This window comes from Haemorhous mexicanus, chromosome 6, assembly GCF_027477595.1.
Source record: "Haemorhous mexicanus isolate bHaeMex1 chromosome 6, bHaeMex1.pri, whole genome shotgun sequence".
Taxonomy (NCBI): Eukaryota; Metazoa; Chordata; class Aves; order Passeriformes; family Fringillidae; genus Haemorhous; species Haemorhous mexicanus.
The window spans coordinates 25,946,309-25,965,998 of NC_082346.1; the positions used below are offsets into that span (position 1 = coordinate 25,946,309).

The 19,690-nt window shown below is 38.4% G+C and overlaps 1 protein-coding gene across 1 annotated transcript in view; it reads left to right on the plus strand.

Annotated features, from left to right (window-relative positions):
* The first annotated feature begins 2,869 nt into the window (after positions 1-2,869).
* Positions 2,870-19,690, plus strand: part of MYBPC3 (myosin binding protein C3) — a 61,523-nt gene continuing 44,702 nt past the window's right edge. Inside the window, exons 1-7 of the mRNA XM_059848213.1 lie at positions 2,870-2,894; positions 11,675-11,941; positions 13,899-13,994; positions 14,222-14,308; positions 14,447-14,595; positions 15,523-15,640; positions 16,958-17,006. Coding sequence (XP_059704196.1) covers positions 2,870-2,894; positions 11,675-11,941; positions 13,899-13,994; positions 14,222-14,308; positions 14,447-14,595; positions 15,523-15,640; positions 16,958-17,006 — 791 coding nt within the window. The remainder of the gene's footprint in view (positions 2,895-11,674; positions 11,942-13,898; positions 13,995-14,221; positions 14,309-14,446; positions 14,596-15,522; positions 15,641-16,957; positions 17,007-19,690) is intronic.

The following is a 19,690-nucleotide window of genomic DNA, read 5'->3' on the forward strand; positions in this document are numbered from 1 at the left end:
GATTCAAAAACTCAAAGGAAACAGTGAGGATTAGGTTGGATATTGGGAACAGATTCTTCACCCAGAGGGTAGGTGGGCACTAGAGCAGAACTCCTAGGAAAGTCACAGCAGGAGCCTGCCAAAGTTCATGGAGCATTTGGACAACACCTGCCAAAGTTCCTGGAGCATTTGGACAACACCCTCAGGGACCTGGTGTGGGTACTGGAGCTATCCTGTGCCAAGTCAGGTGTTGAATTTGATGAACCTTGTGGATCCCTTCCAGCTCAGGATATTCCACGATTCTGTGAGCACTTCAGTGGGTGAGTCCTGCTGAGCCTGTGCTCTGCTCTGACCCACCTCAGCTGTCCCACCATTCCCACCAGTAAATCTTCAGCCACTGAGCCAATTTTACTGCCTTGTCCTCAGAAACTGCAGAGCCACTGAGGAGGTGGTAATTTCATGACACAAAACAAAGAGGCAGAGAAACAAATAAACAGAAATAGAAACAAGAAATTAAATGGCACAGCAGAAACTACCAGGAAAAGAAGCCCAAAATAGAAAAGTAATATATAGACTTTCTGCTTGGATAGCTAAATTTGGGCAGAGTCACAAGCACCTAAATTCATAGCCTTTTATTAAGAAGCTGGGTAGTCTTTTTAGAAGGAGATGCTGTAACTTTGGCTATAAATAATAAATCCTTGGTTTTCTCTGCATAAGCCATGGTGCAGCTATCCAAAATTGCATAACCTGTCACAGCAGGGCACCAATTTCTGTCATTTTTGAACTTGATTTTGAATTATGTGGTGAAAGACACTGTCTGAAGCACAGAGCAATAATTTCAGAGTAAATCTTCTGACAAGGAAGAATTTTCCCTCTCACTCACTTTTTAAGCACAGGCCTGAGACATTTATTACATGTTGCTTCACTGTTCTTGTACATTGGTTTTATTTGAATACAGGATGAAACTTCACACACTTGCTAAACAATTATCTAGTGTTGCAGTGCACTAGAGAGTAGTTATCACAATCAACTACACATCTGATTTGGGTCAGGCTAGCCATTGAAATTATAGGTTTCATTTGCATCGCAATTTTGTTTTTAAAAGTAGTCAAATAATATAATATAATGTAATGCAATGTAATATAATAGAGAAAATGCTAGAAAAAAGTTTACTGTTACAACAATGCTGCCACCTGGTAACCTAATGTGTAATAGCAGACAAAACATTCATTTTTCCCAGTCCTGAATGTAACAATATATTTTAAATATTACTTTAAATAACATTAAAAAACACAACATCTGCAAAGTTATTATTGGACTAGGATCATTTCCCTGCATCAGATTAAATCCTCATAGCTGTGCTTCATTGTGGAGAAGAAGTGAGACCCAAGTCCTTTGAAAGGTTTCAAGTCAAAGCAAATAGCCAAAATTTCCTGATTCCAGTGAAATACCTCAGGCACAGGATAGCAGACAAATACATAGCATGGTAACTTGTGCTCCACTGGAAACACAGGCAATGGAAAATAAACACAGGTGACATCCTGCCCATCTTCCTCACTCATCCATTAAAAATTGCTTCAAGGGAAGGGGAGGAAGTATTTGACCCCAAATCAGGAGAGGTATCAGCAGTGTTTCTTGCACGTTCACGTTTGTGCCATTAGCCTACTGAGAGAGTCAGATGTGAAAGACAGACACAGAGTACAGTGACTGAGGAGCTGCTTGCACACTGGTCTATTCTGAACTCCATGCCAAAAGATGAAATCATTTAAAAATGAGTTTTTTACAGGATAGTAAAGCTGGGGGAAAAAAATGAAAACCACACCTTTTTTAAAAATATTGTTTTGTGGTGGCTAAAATATGCTCAATGTTTGGCCTCCAGAGTTTTTCTGGAAAAGTTAAAAACTTAAAATTGGTAAACCATCACGATAATAAAAGAACGATTGTCCACAGTTACTATTTTGCCATTTGCTAAATATATGAATAAATAACAAGCAATGATTGGAGCGTGAAATGGCCATACAAGAATAATTTTCTAGTGAGATTTTCCCCCAGATCTTTTCTATATGATTAAGCAAAATTGAAACTTCTAGTGGTATAAAACAGAACCTTGTAACTATTTTAAAAATGATATTTAAAAGAAGAAGAAAAAAACTTGCTAGTTATCAAGAAACGTATGCTGTGGATCAAGTGGGTGGATGGGGAGGGAGGACTAAAACTATTTAAGTAGTGTCATGCTTTCTGCTTGTGACTGCAAATGTCAGTATTGTGTAAGTGTCTCTGCAAAAGAAAGTTCTTTCCCTAAAGTTCACAGTTAGTTCTACAAATACAGTCTTTGGTTGAAGAGCTAAAAAAAGAAACAAGAAAACCAGTTTGTGAGGGGCTGTTCAGCTCTGACCCAATTATGACAAAAACAAAAACTGAAATAAGTAGTAAGAATGCAAGCAAGTGGGCACTTAGAGTGAGCAGGAACCAGCACACAGGAGATGTGACTATCAGATCTGGTCTGCTGCATGTGCTGTAAACACGGCAGTGTTGGAATTCTCCATGCAATACATGCCTGGAGCCAGAAATGCACTGCACGCATGTGCAGCATCCCACTGGGCTCTGGTTTATACCAACAGATCAGTGGTAGCCAGTCTTGGGTGGCCTGAGCTCCTGGCTCCTGGAACCTGGCTATATTTATCCCAGCTGATGTAGCCTGTCAAGTGTGCCCTGCTGCTGATAAGGTGCCGCAGTCGACAACAGGGGGGGATGGAGGGGGAGGAGCAGGATGGGGGCTTCCACCCCGTGGGTCTTTAGGGGGTGTCAAAAGCCCTGCAGTGCCACTCCTGTGTGACTCACACCCTGCTCTCTAGAGACAGCTGGGAGCTCCACCAGAAACCAAGCGAAGATGCCAGAGCCTGTGAAGAAAGCAGGTAAGGATCATAACTGACAGACAGAACAGCTTGACGGGAAAAATGTGAGTGGATGATGTATCCTAGAGAAATGAGATGCCTCGAAGGAAAAAATAAATAGAAAATAAAATTTATTTTATTAAGTTATAAAAGTAAGAGATACTGAGTGATCTTGAAGAGAAATCACTAACTGCTTTGATAACCCTCAGCCACAGAATTTTCTCAAGAGACTTTGGATAAGGAAAAAAATAGAGGTGAAACACATTTAATTCCCAGATGCTTTTGATTTCTCATTTCCTTTCCTAGTCACCTTTAGGATTCTGAAAAAAAAAAAAATAAAAGCTTGTAGTCTCTCTTGGACAGTTAAATAGTGTAAATCTCTCCTGCTTGTATTTTGGGTTTGGGGTTTTTTTTCCCCTGACAATTTGTAGAAGTATTATTGGTAAAATTTGATGGTTTTTATTGTGAATGAAATCTCTGTGAAAACGAAAGCAAACAGTAGCTGGTCAGAGGTCTTTCTGTTTCTTTCAACCACTGACAATAGAATTCTAGGGAAAAAAGGTAACATTGTACTGTGAAGAATACATGGCAATTTCTTTTCCCTTGCCCTCCTTCATCCTTTCCCCTTGAGCCAGAAGAGAACTAGCCCTTTTCAGGAAGCCAAGGTCACAGAGCCACAGAGAAAAATGCCATGAAAATATTTCAGATTTATGAATGTTTTAATTAAAAATCTTCAAATAAGGAATCACTCAGGTGCTGCCCACATAGAGGAGGCCTAGAATAGGGTGCAAGGTGCAATGGAGCTGGTGTTTTGAGGAGGAACAGAGCCTGGGGAGAAAAGGAAGAGGCAGTTAACTTCAGGACACCTGCAGAGGAAGATGCCTCAGGAGCATTTTGCATCCACAAGTTTGGGAAAAAAAGCTGACAAAAGCTGAGTTTATGATTGTTTGTCAAGTGTGAACATATTCAATAGTCAGGCCTGGAGAAACTTGTACTAAATCTGGGATTCTCCACTTTAGAGCTGTCAGTTCACTGATGCCAGTGCACATCCAGAATCACCACTACAAGGTGCACGTGTTTTTAGTAATGGGCAGTTTCCAGAGTTAGCCAGTGCCAGCTGTGGAGACTTATTAATAATGGCCTTTGTGCTTTTCAAAGGCCTGAGCAGCCATTGCTCTCCTCTTAGTTTGGCCACTGAGACAATCTCCTGTGGTCACAATAACAGAAGAAGAAGTTGTCAAGAACCCTCATTTGACCAAAATATTTGAAATCAGCCCCTACCAGAGGCAGACCCCTTACACACCAGAGCCTCCCCCATTAGAACTTGCCAAGCACCAAAGCATGGTGAACTCCAGCAAGATTCTTTGTGTTCCCTCTGTGTGACAATCCTAAAGCAACAGGGGTGTCAGAAATCCTTCTATATAACATCATTCCATGTGCGTAAGGCTGCCATTTCTAATGAAAGTAGATTTGTATATAAAAAAGAAATATATATTAGATCCTGTAAGTGTAGACAAAAATTTGAAAATAGAAACTGCAAAGTTTCAGTAATCACCCCAAAAATGAGAAAATCATACTCATATTCTGCTTTTAAAGTCACATGATTTTTAAGTTTTATTGAAATGTTTAATTGTTGTGAATGTAGACAAAAAGAAATATACCAGGGAAGGCAAAATTTGACAGTGAAACCTTGGCATTATGATTTCTGATTTCTAATTCTTTAACTGCCTTTAAATTAACATTTTCATTCTCCGTGGGGGAGAGGCAATGTCCCTGTTTGTGAAGATGCCCACTTTTGCTGGCTAATGGTGAAGAGAAATTCTATCCCAATTATTTCAACAGAGAAATCTAACAGGTGTCTAACATCACTAGTCCTACACAGTTCTTATGAACAAACCAGACCAAACACTGGGATTATCACAGCAGGGGGAGGAAAAGCTCCTGTTACACACTCTGACCGAGACAGAACCAGTCACATGCCCCACAACTTTTAGAGAGGATCTTCTCAGTCTCCCAGGAGACACTAATCCCTGTGGTTTTCTATTTCATGTTGTTTATACAGTTTGAGCCATTTCAAGATGGGATAATGCTGAGCACCACCTCTGGAAGGCCAAATAACCATTGGGCAATTCATACTGGGATAAATCCCAATTCCTGCCTTTCACACACCATATAGCTGCATTACTGAAGAGCCCAAAGAAGTCCCTGGTCTGTATTACTGAAATTTGTGCATCTGGTGTATAGGCAAAAGAGAATTCTTCATGTCAAAGAATGGTCAGAGATATTCTGCTTATATCTGCTGTTTTAACAGGGCTTTTAACGCCTAAAAAGAAACAAACAACAACCAAAAAACACCCAAAAATCCAAATAAACAAAAAAAACCCATCCACCAAAACCCCCCAAAAATCCCACCAAAATACCAAAAATCATTGAATAAACCATTAAACTTAAAATGGTGTGGTGGAGTAGATTTTCCAACAAACATTCTTTCACTTTCAACTGTCCAACTAAAATACTTCAGGATAAAACACTTCCCTACTTACTTCCAGAATGCCAAAAGAACTGTCCTAGCATTCCAGAAAATCTACACCATCCACAAGTGAAACAGAACTTATAAGACCTGTAAGAGTTTAGTGTCAGAGCAAAAATCAAACTTTGAAAAGCACCACGTTTTGCAGGATTCTGTTGCAGAAACTTTATGTTCTTCTCCCTTTGAGTTAAACATTTCATAGTTTATCCTTGTTCAAAAGCTAACTATTTGGAAAATTTTGATCATTTTTTAGTTCTGAAAATTCAGAAATGTTAAAAAACCCCAACCATTTCCCTAACAATATTTTATGACATTAGGAGGAAACAGTTGAGTTTTTAAACAGCAAATTTAGCAGATAAATAGGACTTAATGGGAAGTATGTGCTTTACTATAGCTGGAAAAGGAGAAGTCTATATTACTCACCTTCTCTGAAAATCAGTCAGCTTTTACTCACATATTTTATAGATGGAGGAGTCTAGATTTTGCAGTTCTGGTTAGGAAATTTCATCACGAACTTACAAATAACTTTTAAGTACACAGAAGCTTCAATAATAACAATAATAATAATAATAATAATAATAATAGAATTTTGCGTAGTGAAGAGTAAACTGCAGAATTTTAGTTTGAATATGAGATCATTCTTTCACATTTGCAAGCACCTAGCAGAACAATCTTCAACAAACTTCTATGCACTGCAGGAATGCAGAAAAACCCTAAATTCCTACAGACTTAGTTTCCTCTTGTGTGAGTTAAGATTCAAAGCAAGCTGAACTCTGCTATCCCCCTTGCGCAGAAAGTGTGGTGGATGCAGAGAGCGAGGTGACTGATTAGTGAAACTATTCCTCGCCTGTTGCTCATGCTGCAGGAATTTGCAATCTCAGCTGCTGAAGTAGGCAAGGAATGATAAGATTGAGTCTTTCAATAGCTTCTGGATCATGGAATGATTAAGCTTGTAATTGCAAGAAGCCACTTAGGTCCTGACTGAGGAATGTGCAGCATCTTTATATAGTTCCTCAGAAAGGAATTTACAAGCTCCATTACTGAAGTCTGCTTATCCTCAGTTGGGCTTTTAACTCCATGGAAGAGCAGATGATACAGAAGCAAAACTAGACACCAAGTGCAAGCAAAGATCAATTTTCAACATGAAATCTTAACAAATTAAAGAATTCCAAAAGCTAACACTGCTTTTGTAGTATTATTTAAATATATTGACCAATACATATTTTAGCACCAAATACAAAGAATGTGTAATTAGATAACTCAGCTTTGTGGGAGAAACCTCTGATTATTTTGTCTAATTTCACTCATCAGAAATTTCTGCTGTAGTTTCTAGCAGCTGCATTCAACCAGATACATTAGATTCTCCTCAAGAATTTATACCTTTAACAGATTTTATTTCAGAAAGGCAGAAATATCATCTGAAAATGTCATCTAACACACATTCTCCTCTACCACTCTATGTAGCAAACACATTTCTTGCTCACTTTCATTTCCCATAGTTCACACATACTTTGAAATTCCAGTATTTCAGGAATAGGTTTTCAGCTGATGCTTGTGACTCTAAGCCAGATTATTTAGGGAATGTAGCTGGCAAATGAAATTATCGTGGTAATTTGAACATTATTTTACTATACACCTTACCTCCATTTTTTCTGACAATAATGAAATAAGAATTGCTCCTCTAGCTTCTAATACCAATTCTTATTCTTATTAGAGATACAGCAGTACTTAGCAGCTACCTACTAACAATTTAATGCTGTACAAAGACAACAGAAATACATTCCCTGCCTGAAAAGACTCATAAAAGAAAAGCCCAATAAATAGATCAATAGTTAAACAATACAGCAAAGGAAAGAATTATTAGTACAATATATAGAAACCCTGGTAGTAGCCTAGTCATTTCTTGGGGTTTGCATAGGAGAGTATGAGAAAGACTTGAATCATAATAGCAAACTTGTTTGGTGATGGATGGTCGAAGGACATTGCTTCAAAGCAGGTCAGAAAGTAAAGGAGAAAGCATGAAGGTGCTAGTATCAAGATTTAATAAATGGCAGCAGAATAAAGGCAGAATACTAGTTTTATTGTTTTACTTAGGTGACTATTACAGAAAATTAGTTTTGGAACTGAAATTATTTCATTCTAGTTTAATTTGGCCCAAAGCAAATGTATTTTACTTTTCTACATCCTCCTGATTGAAAGACCTACTAGAGAATTTTCAAAATGCAATCTGATCACAGATCTCCAAACAGAGGTTTTTATTACTGACCAGTTAAGCTGCAATTTGTGCAGCATATTCAGTGTTATGGCTGTTGTTACATCTTCAGGTGTTTTGAGAGTTTTAGAGGATACAAGTTCTGGTAGCTGCAGCCTTAACCACCAAAAAGTTTCTGCAAGATAACTGCAGACCACATACAGCTGTTTCCTCTTCTGCCTGGGGTAAAATCTGCTGGTTTATGTTACTCAGAAATTATGTGAGTGTGTTTGCATTACGGAAGCTAGAAGTGATTAGGAAGGCCTGGGTTATGAGAGGTGAGGTGCTGAAAAATGGGTTAGTGCAAAGTGGCCCTAGGCTCATTTTCTTTTATTAGCTTCACATCCCTCTTCTCTCCCTTCATTAAATCCCCACTAAACGCCAATTCCATCCCCACTAAGCACACAGAGCACCCTCAACACTTTCTGTCTCCATCAGCACTGGTAACTCCCATGGCTCTCTGCTCTCTCTCCAGAAGTGCCACGGTGTGCTAGAACTAATGTCTCTTTTCTCTCCCCCTGTGTGGCTGAACAGAGCAGGAATCAGAGGTCACACAGTGGGAGGCAGAGGACATCAGGTGCCCCAGTCCCATGGCTCCTAACTCATGGACACCTGGAGTCTGGGTAAACACAGGACAGCAGCTGAGATCTGTCTGTGGCTGACAGACAAACATCACCCAAGAGGTGTCACAGTCATTGGGTTTTCCACAGCCTCATGGTGGTGGTCATATTCAAGAGTGTTTAGAGTATGGGATGGATGTATAGAACTCAGAGGAGTGTATCTGGGTAGAAGCCAAACACTGTAGAGACAGAGATTGTCAGATGGGGAATGTGTTTCTGATAAAAGCAGGCAGGAGTGTGGTTCTCAGGACAGACCAGAAGTTTTGGACTGTGGTGTTTAGGAGGATTCCTAATGAGGAAATGCCTGAATTACATAGGCATAACTGTATGAGAAAAAACCTCTGGTCAGCTTGGATGTACATGTTACTTAGAGTAGCAGCCACAATGAAGGGGTGAACTCCTTAACCTGTTAAGCAACCCCTTTTCTTCCCCAAAAGGAAAAAATACAGTATTCTCTTCACATGCTTGTTAAGCAATCTCTCTTCTGCAGCAAAGTAATTTCCTGTAAAATCTCCAGCCCTACATCTTTAGTTTTCCTTTGCAAAAAGAGCATTGAAAGATGAAAGAGAATACAGCTGGATAGAGAGAAGCCACTCTGGACACTGCCCCTGACTGAATTGCAAGTACAGGAAAAAGACTCTTTTAAAACCAGAGTCTTCTTTACCAGTGAAAAAGTGGGTACACAACAGCTGTTCTTGAAGGCTTTTGTTGTCATGGGAGATTTTGGGCTTTTCCAATTCTGTACTTAGCAGAATTATTCACAATCATTTTAAGTTGGAACTAAAGTGAATCTTTTGGCAGGAAAGAAAGGGAGGGAATACAAGGAGTCTTACATAAAAACTTCTGCACCACTGTTTAGATTTCCTAAACCCAGAAATGTTACGTAGTGATAGAGATTTCTCACTGCGTTCTCACCAACAATTTTGTTCTTGTTGAGTCATCTACAAAGCAAATATAAGACACTTAATCACTTTACAGGGTGTGCAGCAGATCACAGAGTTACTTCCAAGTATGCATGTCATGAAACCCTGACACTGTAGGCTGGAACCTTTACAAATCACTTTGCTCTTAGGTAATTAATATATTTATAGATTCTTTTGTGCTTAAATGGAAGAGTGATGATAATAGCACTCAAAGACTGAAAACATGCCTCTTTGCTGCTTTGTCTGTAGAATGGTAGGGAAAGGAGCCAGCTAGCCAGGAGTGGAGTGGGTCCCAGAACTGACCTGTCTCCCCACTGGGCAGCAGCCTGGCCACCTTTACAGGTCTTTGGAATCCTGCATGCCCAGCCTGCTGTGCAGTAACTCTCCTGCAGTTATTCAGGACACACTGCACCAATGCACACCCTGCTGTGCTGTTTACAGAAGTGCAGGACAGTAGCTAAGGGTGCACAGCTGGTAACAGGCAGCTGTAGGACACTACAGCACAAAGTCCTGTATTCTACAAAGCACTATATTTTTAAGGAACTGTTGCACCAGATTAGAAAAAACCTCAATTATAAGCATGCAGGAACATTCCACTCCCAGGGGAAATTTCCCACACTTTCAACAGGGAGGAAAAGCATGCAGAAGAATAAAACAGGAGGTTTTTCAAGGCTTTTCTAGGCTCATTGAAAACTAAAATTATGTTTTCATCAGAAATATAAAATCGGGGGGGGCAGGAAGAAAAAGAAATTGAAAATAGGTAATTTTGGTTTTTACATAATGAAAAAACGCAAAATTCAATCTTTACTAAATTCTAAAAGAGTTTATAGTTCATATTTAAACTGATGCTTAAGAAGGTTCAAATCCCTTGCAAAACAATGCAAGAAGCATGAATTGTGTTATGGCTAAAGACCAAAGGCCATCAGATGAAATCTTTGCAGATGTAACTCTACTAAGGTCAACTAAATTATGCAGTCTGAAGGCATGCTACAGGAGTAGGGATTTTATAAAAAGAATAGATGGTTTTATTAATAATATACCATTTACATGAACTTAAGCACCTGTTTGAACATGAATAATAGCTTTTTCTTTTAAAACACTTTCATGCCATGTTTCTTTCATTTTTATAAAGCAGAACTAAAAGTTCAAAGCTAATTATAACCATTATTGTGTTGTTTGGAAGAGTTCCTGTGGCTGCCAGAGGAGTAGAGCCATAGACAATTTGCCACAGAGGTGACTGATAAAATTAGATGTGATGAAATTGCTAGTATTTTATAAAAATGTAGTTATATATATATTACAGGGGTGAGTCAATAGAAAGATGACAGAATGATGCACAAAAAACCATGCAGTGTATGAATCAGAATGTTAATTGCTGTTATTTTTACACTTCAACATAGCTCATGGCAATTAGCAAATTATAACATTTCATTAAGACAAAAAACACGAGCATGAAATGAAAATCTTGATTCACAATAAAGATGAAGAAATATAAATAAATAAATAAAACACGTTGAAGAAATTAGTAAAACAAGTTACTTTACTGAAACCTAGTTTTGAGAGAGATTAGGATGCTCATGGATCAAAATCTTGGTACAATATTTGTTTACAGTTCCCTATCTGCTGTGCTACTTTGATTGCATATGAAGTAAAACATCATTTGGTTTACATTTGTTCACCCCATATATTAATAATGTCATTAATTCTCCTTATAAGCTTCCTAAGTGTTCCTTGACACATTGAGGAAATATTTTAATCTACACCTTGAAAGTAATTGGAAAACTAATTGTTGTAGAGTGTCATGTAGGCAAGTACTTCAACTTTTAATGCTGAAGTAAACTTTGGAACACAAGCAACAATTGATATCGTTTTAGCTGGAATGAAATTACAAGGGTCATCATAGGAATGTGAATTCCTTTCCACTAAAGCCTTGATCAGTCAAAACAGAAGGACTAAAGATGAACCATGAATTCTTTGTGGTGTACTAGGGCACAGGTTACTGCACAAACTGCAGTGTTGCTGAAGAGCAGACCCTGATCCTCTGTAACAACTGTATTAAGCAGCTGTCAGGACGAAATTAATGATTCTAGATGAAAGTGCATGGCAAATTAATGTAGACAGCTAGATATGTAAGAATATATTCCATGCCATCTTGTCATCGACCAAAACATTCACTTATGACAAATCAGAGCTCAATATGGGGGAAAAGAAAGAGGAAAACAGAAAGTGAAGTGATTTTGCTATCCATTCCACTTTCTTTCATGACAATGAGGAGGAGACATGACATCCCAGTGAGACACAGAACTTGATAAACTCAGAGACAATTCCACAGCTTCTCTGTGGAAAGTGTTGTAATTTATAACTTGCATGGGCAGATGGGAGAGAGAGGAGACAGCTGCTGCAGCCACAGCAGCTGACTACACCAGATATGCCACAACTGCAAAACAGATTTTAGTGAGCCCTCTCTCTTTTTTTAGTTTCTGCATTTACCAAGAAGCCAAAGACAACAGAGGTGACAGCCGGAAAGACAGCTGTGTTTGAAGCAGAGACAGAAAAATCTGGCATCAAGGTGAAATGGCAGCGAGCTGGCACAGAAATTACTGAAAGTGAAAAATACTTCATCAAGACAGAAGGCAACAAGCATTCACTGACAATCAATAACGTAGGAAAAGAAGATGATGTGACATATGCTGTAATAGCTGGAAGTTCCAAGGTCAAATTTGAACTCAAGGTCAAGGAACCAGGTACATTCCTATGCAATTCTGGTCTCATCAGTATTTCCAGTCCCCCATGCGACCTTCACAGACAAAGCCTATTTTAACACTGTAAAATTTCTCTACCAGCAATACATCTGTTTTGCCCAATTATTTGAAGCTGATAATTCATATTAAGTTGAGGAATACATTTCCAGTGCCTAAGACACCTCTTTCCAGGTGTCAGAAGTCCACAGAGAAGAGATCATAGGGAAAATGTCAATGTACATCTTCAGAATTCTGGCAAGCTTTTACACTTAACTACAGAAAAGCAAAGCAAAGCTAATCTAACCCTCACCCTGAACTAAACTAGGATGCCTGATCTTAGGGCTGGAATTTTCTTGTAATTATTTAATTTAAATATAAAATTGTAACAATTGACAAAACACAAGTTACACTGTAATGTTTCTAGAAACTCATACATTCCCCAAAATTGTCTCAAAATCTCCTGCTACCAAAAATGCATATTTCAAGAGGGGCTTGAATATGAAGAGTAACCTTTGTATTATTGGGTTTCTCCCATTATTATTACCTTTGTACACATTAAAAGACCGGTTACATGGAAGTTTCAAAAACTTTCCCAGGCTTTTCCTGGGAATAAATGTAGAGTCAAACTCCCTGGAATTTTCTCGTGAAAAAGAATCTGAAGATGCTTAGGATAGATGAAATCACTCATTTTTTGAAACATTTTGACCTTCCAGATCCCTCTTCCCCCTCCAAAATTGTATCCACTTACCACTTCAGGTATTTGTCTTTTTGCTTTTCAACTTGGTGAAAAGCCTCAAGCTCAGATATTTTTTTATATCACCTCCATTTCTTTGCTATCACTGTTTGTTCTAGCAACAAGATGGGACCTTGTGAGACCTTCTGGTCAGCTGAAAAGAAATGGAGGAATGTTTAGCATGATTCAAGATGTCCTGTTCCATATGCAAAGACAGGGCATGACAGATTATGTGTGAGGGAAAATCCTGGTATGGATTAGGACAACTTGACAGCTGTCAGAGCATGCAGAAATATGGTCCTGCTGACTATCTCATCCTGAAAGCAAACTGGCCTTATTGTACTCATTATATTTTCCTCATAGTCTTTCAGGTTAGTTCCATGCAGAGGCTGCTATAGGCTGAAAACTTGCAAATAATGCTGTGGAGCATAGTGGAGTAGAGTTTGTAATGTCACAGAGTAACTGCACTGCCCATTATTATTTGGAAGCAGCTCCACTACCTACAGAGAAAAAATATCTTTCTGCAACTGATCTATTTCAAGAAATTCTACCTCCCTCCATCTGCTCCAGTTGCTCACTCCTACTCCATTTTCAGACAATTCTGTCTTCTCCATTGTGCCAAATGCATTTGCCTAAATTTGTCTCTGAGGTCATGGTTTAATTGAGAGGATGCAAACTTCCATAAGCCAGGGAAAGACATTACAGATGGATTTCTAAAATACTTTATCCATATTGTTTACTAGCAGTGTCTAGAGCATTTTCCAAGCTGCAGACAACAATAGCCTTTGTAATATTGCATTCCAACAGCATTGTTAAACAAAATCTCCTGAATAAGCAAACTGTTTACAAACATAATAATTGCATCATTTTTCATTACCTTTTCTGTTTAGAAACTGACAGTAGTTACTTTAGTCTACTGACATTTGCAACAAATATTAGCATTATTCATCAGCTGACAAGTTTCTACACATCAAGACTGTAGAATTTTAAAATTAGGCATCAGCATCAGAAAGGCATCAGCTCTTTCTGAGCTCAACAGAAGAAAAAGCCTCATCATCCAGGTTCAGTGGGCCCCTTCTGCCTCCAGCTCATCCTCTAGGCTCTAGGAAACAACAGCTAATTTCTCTGCATTTCCTAAAATATATTAAAGGCTGTTCTTTTGCAAAATTTCTTCAAAAAGAAAGAGGAAATAGACTTTCTCTAATCTTGGCTTACATTCATTTCCAGAAAAGAGTGAGACAGTCACTCCTGCAGAAGCTGCTCCAGACCCAGCTGCCTCAGAGTCACCTGCTCCACCAGCAGAAAGCAGCCAAAACACAGAAGGTAATAGAGAATTAACATGGACATCGAGTCTGGTTTATTGGCAGAAGGGAAGAACATCCACAGGGACTCCTTGGTGTGAGATAGAGACAGTAGGTGAAAGCAGTTCATAAAGAATAAGGAATCTCAGAAGCAAAAGAAATCCACTGAGAAAATTTTAAATTAATTAACTACTTCACTATATAGTTTGATGCAAAAAATCTAAATAGTAAATATGATGTTTATTTCAGTTTCGTCTGCTGAGACACAACCAGAAGAACCTCTGGACCCCATTGGGCTCTTTGTGGCACGACCACAGGATGGAGAAGTTACTGTTGGTGAGTGCATGTTAGTCAAGTGAAGTTTGTAAACTGTACCTGTTGCTTGACTATTGGCTCTCCAAGTACAGGGTGACAGCAGTGATACAACAGATAAACATAACGCAGAATCTTACTTTAATCTACTTCTCCTACAAGGTGGAAACATCACCTTCACTGCCAAAGTAGCAGGTGAGAGCCTGCTGAAGAAGCCATCAGTGAAATGGTTCAAAGGAAAGTGGATGGACCTGGGAAGCAAAGTGGGGAAACATCTCCAGCTGCACGACAGTTATGATCGAAATACCAAGGTACAATTGGCAGGACAGGGTTCTCAGTCTTCTGGGTACTAATCCTTAATCTGAGGAAAATACAAACTAAAATGGGACTGTTTTGATGTTAAGGCACACAAAGCAACACACAAGGCTATACCTATCCACAGAAGTCTGTGTTTCAACCACACAGACAAGAGACAAGCTCTACATACTCTTGCAAACTTTATCTATGGTGAAATGAGGAAACATCTGGAGGACAGGGGGAGTAGTTTTGCACTTTCTGCTGCAGGATTCCCTTCATCTTCCTCTCAAGAATCTTGGTATATTTAAGAGAAAACAATCAGACAGCAATTTAAGCATAGTCTATCTTGGTCTTAGTAGGTCAATCATTCTGCTATTGGTGCTGGAATTGATTGCTCTCTTGCGTTGTCTAGACTGCTTTAAGTAGCTGAGTAAGACCCATTTTTTACCAGAAATTTGTGCAAAGGTACCTGAGCAGGAACAGAGTCTGTACCGCGGCTTTGCTTCCTCTGTGGTACATGAACCACTACCACCCTCTCCTGGAGGGACCTGGACACACTGGCTCACATGAGGCGCTCCTTTCGTTGAATTTTGGCATGTTCTGCATACGTTCTGGGAAGGGGCTAAAACTGCTTCCTGAAAGCTTTGTTCCTGTTTCCAGTGCACATGCAATTAGTGTATGCCCCAGCACAGCTTGCTAATACACCTTTGTATCCTCAGGAATACCTGTACTGACAGCACTCTTCAGCTGTTTCTACTGAATTGGGGATTGTAGGTAATTTTTTGTTACAGTAATGAGTTGGACACTGATGAAGTTCTTAGTTCTAAAAGGAAACAAAGACATAGTTCATTCTTTGTCTGTTTCTCTCCATGTATTCCCTCTCTCAGGTTTCACCATTTCATTTTCTAACTTAATTATTGTACCATTGGTGTCTCTTCTAGGTGTACACCTTTGAAATGGAAATCATAGAAGCAAACATGACTTTTGCAGGAGGGTACAGATGTGAGGTGTCTACCAAGGACAAGTTTGATAGCTCTAATTTCAGCCTGACAGTCAATGGTAAGGTGAATTCCTTCCATCTCTTTTTTTAATCTTCCTGCCCCTGTATTTTTTTCCTGTTCACCAGCAATTCTTTCTGGTACATAATGGTTACTAGACAAGCACAGACCTGAAGTACGGACCTGAAGATCTAGAGAGGAGAATGGGATTGAGATAATTAGAAATACCATGTGGTTGTCACTCTGGTCAGAACTGTGATGCTCTTAAAGAAAGCACACACAAGGATACAAAACTGCCCACCTTTTCTCTGGCTTTATTTTGATTTCAGATTCATTCTTTCACAAAATTTAATTCCACTTGAATAAAAGATAAGTTCGTTCTTATTTTGGCAAAAGTTCAGTACTAAAAATGGATATTTGAAAAAGATAGATTTAGACATGTGACACTATGGTAAATTCCTTTTTCCTTTCTATATAAATAAATTCAACTCTTACAGAAGCACCTTGTGAGATAAAATTGCTTTAAGAGCAGATGACTCACGTAATGCATGGTGCCACCCTCACAAGTGCTATACTGAAAAGTTTATAAAAATTGAAAAGGAAGTACATTTCAACAGCAATTTGCCTTGAGTGTGGAAAAGTTTACGCATGGACTGCCTGAAAGAGCTGAATGTTTGGACCATTTCTGGTTTCAGCAATTCTGTTGAAGGGGCTGCAACATTAACTTCTGTCCAGCTACCAGTGAACCTATTGTAAAGACAAAAGTTTATCAAGTTATTTGATCAGCAGTGTTAATGCTTGTAGTTTCACTAGACAGGACTCAAGACTTAGGAGCAGCAACTGAGAACAGTTTTTCTCCCAGCAGTAGCAGCACACCAATTTATACCGATAATGCAATAAAATTCTCTCTACACAACACCATCAATTAAGTTTCTGTACCTCTCTACATAGTTCCAGGAATTATCTCTGCTGTCAGAGGATAGATTATAATTTATTATTAATAACAGTATTCAGTTGATGTCCACTTATATTCTCATTAGGGTTTAAATACTCTGTGAAGACACTATTGAAATAAAAATTTTGCAGCAGGAGAATTTACAAGCATGAGATAAGACAGTCCATCAGGCTCCAGGTTATTATGAAACATGAGGCAGAAATAAGTTATCAAAAAAAACCACTGGATGTTGAAAGTTAATTAGTGAAGGTTACATGCTTAAAGATGACGTGTTAATCTTTCAATATGCAATTAATCACAAATTACAATATAAGAATTTATTTCTAAAAATGCCGGTAAAGGAAAACTTCAGAAATAGCACCTTGTTTTTGCATTTTGTTGAGTTGCTTTCCCATTTTTCTTCATTACTTTTTGCCACATCAGAAGCACCTGTAAGTGGAGACTTGGACATTCGAGCTGCCTTCCGCCGCACGTGAGTATGCACAGCAGAAACCTGTCTGGATCTGGCTACACATCCTTGTGGAATTCATCACTTTCCCAGATAAAACTAGCTAAGAGCAAAGCTGTTGTACAAACCAACACAAAGATCCAGATGTCTACTAAGAAAATATTTCTACTATTAAAATACTATACAACTCCTGGAAATCACCTTAGAGAATTTGGACTTTGTACTAGTGTAATAATCACTCTTGCCTTCAATTAGGCAATCCATAATGTGTATTATTGTAACAAGAACTTCAGCACCTTTTTTTCCAGGCCTGAAAAGAGCACTCCAGCTAGAGACCAATAGAAATGGAAAAGATACTGTGTGATGTTGGTCTTAGTTTTGTCTGGCTTACACGTATCTTAGTACAAAGATTTGCATTTGCCAAACAAGGAGAGTGGAATTTGGTGTGAGCTCTGTAAGCAGCAGATGACTGATAACATTCCTGCAAGCATTTTGATTGTATCTGCTTTCATGTTCTATGCCTATATTAGTTGAATGAAGACAATGACATTGTGAGTGGTGAAAACTCAGGTATATGTAGTTTTAGATATTAAAGACTGGTGTTGAAAAGACCAATCTCCCCCCATCTTTTATACTTTCTAATGTCTCTCTTAATGGAATAATGTTCCCTTCTATTAGTAAGATTCACAAAATTGGTTGGATTTTTTCTAATGTTAGACATTAATATGTGCTCTCTTTTTCTTTCATGTAATAATAAATTAGTTTCTATTTTAGTTTTTTTAAGTATTTTTGGAAAGTTACTAGCCCAAGAATATTCTGACATCTATTTCTCTAGAGGGCACACCTCATCTGAGGCAACTCTTTAAGTATTTCTCTATAAGTCGTATTCTCATATGAGAATTTTTCTAACATTTATCACAAAGAATTAAACAAGGCTAGCAGAATTTGCCTGCAGTTAAGTCCATCTCTGGGTTGCCCACCAGCCTCACTGTAAAACAGTGGCCACTCAGTGCACAAGTGCATTGTGTTATTTCACTGCAGTGGAAGGAGAATTTCTCTTCTTGTTAGCACAATTAAAAGAATTCCAAATCAGTTCGAAGGGAGTGCAGTGTGAGCAGCTTCAGGCTGTTCAGATTGTCAGTTTCTCCTGTAAGAATGAAGCCAGATTTTGAACTGAACTGTTTAAATCTGAAGCTTTGTCTTTGATACCCTCACTCAGGAGCCTAGCAGGAGGGGGGAGACGGATGACTTCAGCCTTTCTCAGGTAGTCACAGACTGTGTCAGCAGACAACTTCAGCCTTACAATGAACTGTCTCTCTCTGCTTAGGAAAATCAAAAAAACAAGCCCACAGAATTAAGATGCAGCTTAAATTTCAAATAAATCACTGCTTATAATGTGTAGTATTTACGTGAGATTAATACCTATGAATAAGAAGTAATGTAAGAAAAAAAAAGAAAAATAAAAAAGATAAAACATAAGAATATAAAAGGATAGATAAAAACAGATAAATAAAGAAAATAATAGCTTGGTAGCTCAGTGAGAGGCAGATTCATCTAGAGAAAACGCATGTGTTTGGCAAGTGACATCTTCTCACCCTTGTCAGAAGAAAAAAAGTAACTTTAAATTACATGCATGTCTGCCCTCTCTGTTTTACATGTTTTCCTCTCTATTGAGCACATTTTGACTAAAATTGCAGTTGCTCACAGAAATGTATCAACATAACTGAAAATCTGCTGTTTCCTGGCACGCTCCTTATCATATTATCATTAAATTTGTCACTCTATGCCTTTTGTTCCTAATGTTTTCTACTATAGCAAGAACAGGCATTCTGAGATTAGACTTAACTATATGCATGTTAAAGCAATTATTAGTCTTATTCTTCAAAAAAGCCAAACCTTGATTGCTGGTCTTTCCTGAAACTTTACCACTTGTGAGCCCTACCACTTGTGAAACAATAAGGTGAATAATTATTCTCCTAGCTGTAGACCTGATTTACTGAATATTTGGTCAGAGGAAATCCTTTCCAAATTTGGGATTACAATAGTTATTTTTATGTACATTTTATGCCTGTAAACATGCAAATTCTTGTGAAAGTAGGGCCAAAACCACAATTCTCTGTCTGAGCCTTATACCCAGGAAATTTTCCTTTCCAGTACTGTGCTTTTCTGAAAGTAACCAAAAGACATAAAAACAGTATTTTCTTAAAGATCTCTTCTCACAGCATATTTCAAATTACACAGACTCTAAATTGTTATTTAACCTTATATAGTCCAGCAGCACAAGAAGCTTGGCACTTGTTTCTGTTTCATTTTCTTAACTGCCCATCATTTTCCTGTCGAGGCTCTTTTCTTATTCTAAAAATTCTTGTTCCTGCAATAGTGAGTTTTCCCAACACTCTGATTTACATTCTATAGACAGACTGGTTTTTTCTGAAGCAGCTCGGATTGTGTGTGGACAGAGGCAGCATTATGGTCTACAACTGCCACCAGTACAACTGGAAAGCAAACATTCTGCTTATGAAACATTAACTCAATGCAAGGTGCTGCTTCTGGAAGGATATGAAAGCTGTGAGATGAAATCACCAGATTCTTGCACTCAAGACAACAGAGATGTTAAACAGCAGCTGGTCACTGATGACAGTAGACTGGCTGAGATGAAGAAAATACATTTGGGCTTTCTAAATCCTGTCTGAATTGCAAACCTGATG